At 38.8% G+C, this 5,450-nt stretch overlaps 1 protein-coding gene across 1 annotated transcript; it reads right to left on the bottom strand.

Moving 5' to 3' along the window:
• Window positions 1–1,313: 1,313 nt before the first annotated feature.
• foxa3 (forkhead box A3) lies at window positions 1,314–5,237 on the bottom strand. Its single transcript, XM_065282878.2, has 2 exons — window positions 4,805–5,237; window positions 1,314–3,787 (listed from the first exon to the last, which is right to left on the bottom strand). Exons 1-2 carry the CDS (start codon window positions 4,874–4,876, stop codon window positions 2,534–2,536), a joined length of 1,326 nt encoding a protein of 441 aa, XP_065138950.1. The 5' UTR covers window positions 4,877–5,237; the 3' UTR covers window positions 1,314–2,533.
• Window positions 5,238–5,450: the final 213 nt, after the last annotated feature.

Below are 5,450 nucleotides of genomic sequence, written 5' to 3'. Positions count from 1 at the left end.
GCAACTCATCACTTATCAAGATGGTTTCACTTGTCAAGAGAGTTAAAATGACAAAAAATGTAAGTGAAAAAATATATTTTTTACAGTGTATACAAATGTTTCCTCACAGTGTAGTATCATATCAGCATGAATAGGACTCATAAAAGTAAGTATAGGTATTACTCACTTTCTGAAAGTCGGCGTCACACAATTGCCACGCGTGTTTTTCCGCTCTCACATCACTACCTGGGACCTGTTGGACTTTGGGAACACTGTGAACTATTCAGACTTTTGGGTGTGTTGTGGCACATGCTTGTGAAACCAAAGCCCTCTGCATTAGATTTTTAAAAACAAATTCACAAAGCCATTCTTAATTGGGTCAATAATTTCCGAGGGAAAGGTAAGTGTCAGGTTAATCATAATAGGAGGGCCCTCTTTTGCCTGTCCCTATTTTGCCATTGTCACCCAGGAAACCATATCAGCAGCGCAGTGGCTATCTTATCAGGTTTGTGGCCCAGCAGCAAGGTCCCTTTGTGTTTCTCATGAAGAAATAACTTCTATAGATTCCCACCAGGAGACCCGGGGCAGAGTCTATTTTACATTCTCGCTTTTTCTAACCGTCTCTTTCATCTTTCCCTCGCTTTTGCATGCAATCCGCTCTGCCTTTGAAAAAGTTCAGCAGAGCAACGTGACCAGTGAGAATGGTTTCACAGACGTCTGTGATAAAGGAAAAAGATCTTAAACATGGCCTCAGTCGGCCATTAATCAGCATGGATAGAAGTTGAGAAATCTTGATCGAAATGGAAAAAACATAAACACAATAAAATATATTTCAAATAACAGTTATCACAAAGCTTATTTGGTGTCCTGACGTATAAATGGTGTAGTTATTCATTACAGCCGGATGCTTATGGGTCCATAAAGGATGACAGGGTTATTATCCTGACAGATGGAACATGTCTGCAAGGTGGTTGTTATATAGCCCATGCCATTTTTATGTTTTTTTACAGACTATATAAAACAAGGCTTTTTAATTTTATTTAGAAACACACACACACACACACACACATATACATAAGTACATTTTAAAGTAGTCTCAAAGTATGGAAACAAGCAAATAGTTTGCTATTATAAGCTTTATTATCCAACTTCTGTTCCACTACACTGTGTTTTATAATCTGTTCTAGGAATCTATACTGATTGTATCTTTGTAGGAAATTTTTTGTAATTTATGAGTTCAGATTCAATCATGCATGCATTTTTTAATCAAATATATATATATATATGACAGGAAAAGATATAGTAAAAAATACTCAAAAGCAAGAGTTCGGGCGTTTTTTGTTTTTAATAAGAAAAGGACATAACATAAAGAACGTACCATGAAACAATCAACCACATATAGCAATATATATATATATTAATATTAAGACACTTAACTTCTAAGCCCAGCCGTCAAAAAGCTGGGTTTAAATAAACATAGTCTTTAAAAACCAAACAGTACAAGAACATAAATTCTGACCTGCTTCCTTACAAAATTCATAGCAGTTTGCAAGAAATGTATTTATGACATTATGGCTTCACTTTTTTATTTAAACTGTTTTTGACTGAGGATAGATACATGTCTATAAAAATACCTCACATTGACACATTGTGGAATTTCATTAGGGTTTGCACATTGTCTGGTAGAAAGGTAGTTACAATGCATTGTTGTTACAAAATGATCTCACCCCTCCCCAGCAATGTTGAACTGAGGGGTCATTAGTGCAATGTATTGTATGGAAATAGCCCTTAGTACACTATCTGCTGATCTTAGTAACAGCAAAGACATGAGCTTTGCAAACTTGCTGAAATAATTTACGCAAACTGAAAATATCTGGCAACATTTTGTGAATGTTACAAAAAATTATTGGGTTTACCACAGTTTCATCTGTTTTGTCCAACTTATTTACTTAACAAAAATGGTCAAAGAATAATACAAAAAAAGAGACTTCATTTATGTTGTAAATTGTAAAAAGGAATTTCTTCATCTTCTCTAAGGAACAAGCACAAGTATACAACTCTCCTTAGGAAAACAGTGTGCACTGTATGTAGTGCACTTAAACTGAAAATGCGTATTGCTGTAACACAAGACACGGTAGTTTTCCTGTAACACAGTAACACCTGCTCACAGCAGTAACCTGAAAAATGCCACAATCATGCTTATGTCCTATTATAATCACACTGTTTTATGTAACTTCACAACACAAAATCATAAGATATATTAAATTCTTCCCTTCATAAATAAATGCCTGACTCCTGCTCCCCCAAACATTTGCAAACAGTATATATACACGTCACATCATTTGTATACATCTTCTGTGTCACATCCAAACTGAAAGTTTAGATCCTGAATATATGAGAGCTAAGCAAATTAAGTTTCTGAAAAACTTTGAAAGGGTGCATTGCTTTTCTCTCTGCACCTCTTGCGAAAAAGCTCAAGAAATGTACGCCGTCTAAACAGACAGCCCTTCAGAGTCTATAGAGTTTAAAAGGTTACGGTTGCTTGGTAGGCAAATTATGATGCATTGAGGACAGACCTGCTGTAGAGGGTCTGGTAGTAAGCACCAGAGTCAATGGCAGATGGGCCTGCGCTCTCATATATCTGTTTGGCGGCCACAGGAGAAGATGTCGTGTAGCTGTTGTAAGCCATCACCTGGTCCTGGTACGACTTGAGGTCCATCTTTTGCTCATTGGACATGAGATTGGTGATGGAGAACGGGTGGTTGAAATTGTAGTGGGGGTCCATGGACTTCAGCTGGTCGTTCTGCAGATCCAGGTGCTGCATTGGGCTGCCTAGCAGGTGGGGGCTGCCGCTCATGACCTGAGAGTGCAGGTGAGAGCTGGAGGGAGGCATGGAGGAGGAAACGGAGGATGGAATGGGCACTGGGGAGCCGTGCGAAAGCCCGGGTGCTTGAGATGGACAATCCAGCTGCACCATATTCCTCTGTTGCTCCTCTGATGTTGATCCAGTATGAGAGCTGTCTGAATGGGCAGAGTCTGCACCCTCTGAGCCCATGGCGGGGCTGTGTTCTTCTTGCATTCCCTCACCTGGGTGCCCACCCTTGGCACTGCCACCCTCCTGAGACTTCGTCGTGCTCTTTTTACCAGCTTTTTCTTCGATCTTGAAGCGCTTCTGGCGACGCAAGTAGCAGCCGTTCTCAAACATGTTGCCAGAATTAGGATGCAGTGCCCAGTAGGAGCCTTTGCCAGGCTTGTCGGGCGAGCGTGCCACTTTGACAAAGCAGTCGTTGAAGGACAGAGAGTGGCGGATCGAGTTCTGCCAGCGCTGTTGGTTCTCGCGGTAGTATGGGAACAGATCCATGATCCACTGGTAGATTTCGTTCAGCGTTAGCATCTTACTGTTGGACTGCTGAATGGCCATGGTGATGAGGGATATGTAGGAGTAAGGTGGCTTGGCGTGGGTCAGAGAACGACGGTAGGGCTTCGGCACCTCCTTAGTCCGGTTTAGGGAGGTGGGAGAGGGGTAACTGATCTGGGACATAGGCTGACCCATGCTCTGGTAATGGGAGATGGGACCCAGAGAGGAGGCAGAAGAACCAAGCTGGGTCAGAGAACCGGGGTTCAAAGAGGAGCCGACCGGGGACAGGCTCATGTGGTTGGGGCCTCCACCCATGCTTGTCAATGGGCTGCTGTTGAGGGCTGCACTGGGGTAACCCATATTCATACTGGAGGTGGAACAGGCCGAGTTCAGATTTATGTAGCTGTTCAAGCTGCTCATTGGGTTCATGGCGCTCTGAGTGGAATACATCTAAAACAAATAAATAGATGACAGAAGAGATCAGTGTTTGCATTTAAATCCGACATATGATTACTTTTCAAAGATTAAACAAAACTGTAGTTTATAAACATACAATCTGACAGCATTTCACACTTAGGGTTTTTAAAAATATATAAATTAAATGCTTATAAGTTACAACTTCGTTGCTAACAAATTTACGATATTATTATATACAATTTAAGTATAATTTTATTATAGTACTTGTTTTTTAGGCGCAATCGTGTGTCCACATATTTTGTTTGTTCGATTTACTTGTTTGTAAAAAATATAGATTAAATAATTAGTAGCCTAGTTCAAATACAAGATCTATACGTGGAAACAAAAAACAATTAAGTAAATAAATAAAAGCAACAATTTTGTTTCGAAGTTTGCGATGTAAAAATAAGGCAATACTTTAATTTTATTGTCAAATACAGCATTAATAATTATAAAATATGTTTGTTCATGTAAAAAAATAAACGAGGGGTCTATTTGACTTTTTGACACAAAGAAAGTGTTTAAAAAACTGTTTTCGGCGAAATGAAAACGAAATTTAAACTAGCCTAAATGTAGCCTCTTTATAATAATACTATACACTCTATTAATGATTAATGAGACGTTTTTTTAACACATAATTTAACAGACTTATATGATATGATTGTAATTTTTAAGTAGCCTATTATTTAGCAAACATATTTTTTTATTTTGAAGAATTATGGGGTTTGGTAACTTTTCTGATTGGAAGTGGAAATTTTGATCAACCAATTTTTCTACAACGCGTAAGAAATGAGGTACAAAAAAATTGTCGTATTTCTAACAGCATCTATCTATCTATCTAGATTATTTTCTATTATTAGATTATCTTTCTTATTGTTGTCGATTATTATATAAGCATAAATCTTTGTGCAGTGGGTTAATCTCATTTACTTTCATGTCAGTTATCTACCTATTTTATTAATGCTATATATCTTATATACAAGAGCACATTAAAGATGTTTTGAGACTCACCTCACTGGCCTCGCTGTAGAAAGCATTCCATTCAGGAATTTCATGAGATTCCATCTTCACGGAGCTCAACATCCCCAAATAAAGTTATACAGAGAAAACGGTATAGTAACTGAAGACTAAACCGTGTAAAAATTTTCCGAAATAAGACAAACTTTGTAATTCCAAAATCACAAAATCCACATAGGCTAAATCTACAGTAAAAAAGGTTTTATAATGTTCTAAAAGTTAACGTTCTTCTCTTGAATAAAAAGTATTTTCTTCACTCCCGTAGTTCAAATAGATGTTGTCTCATGTTTTGAGCGTCAGATCACTCAATTTGTTGTTGTAAACATTTTTAAAAAATCCCTGAAAAAATCCCAAGTGAAGCACTCGTGGAGACGTGGCCCGTGGAGATGTGTCTGTGTCAGGTCGCTGTGGATAAGTACTGTACAGAAGTCTAACCTCCAGGGTTTAAAACGCACACAGGTAAGGGACCGCCCCAGTCCATTTGAATACTGTCCCGGGACTCAGGAAGAGATCCTGAACGGTCTCTCTTGCCCCCTGGTGTTCTGTATATTGGCCGGCGGACGCGTCCGTCTCAATTGTCATCACAAACAACCTCAGGCCTAACTGACATGAAAGTGAATAGGATGAACCCAATGCAGAA

The sequence above is a fragment of the Paramisgurnus dabryanus genome, chromosome 9 (genome assembly GCF_030506205.2).
Source record: "Paramisgurnus dabryanus chromosome 9, PD_genome_1.1, whole genome shotgun sequence".
NCBI classification, from domain to species: domain Eukaryota; kingdom Metazoa; phylum Chordata; class Actinopteri; order Cypriniformes; family Cobitidae; genus Paramisgurnus; species Paramisgurnus dabryanus.
Note: the sequence above shows the minus strand (reverse complement) of the source record. Positions and strands in the feature narration are given on the sequence as shown.

Coding starts and splice junctions, on each gene's coding strand:
- foxa3 (XM_065282878.2), bottom strand. CDS start 4,876: ATGTTGAGCTCCGTGAAGATGGAATCTCATGAAATTCCTGAATGGAAT. Junction 3,788..4,804: donor TCTACAGCGAGGCCAGTGAG/GTGAGTCTCAAA, acceptor TATTTGTTTTAG/ATGTATTCCACTCAGAGCGC.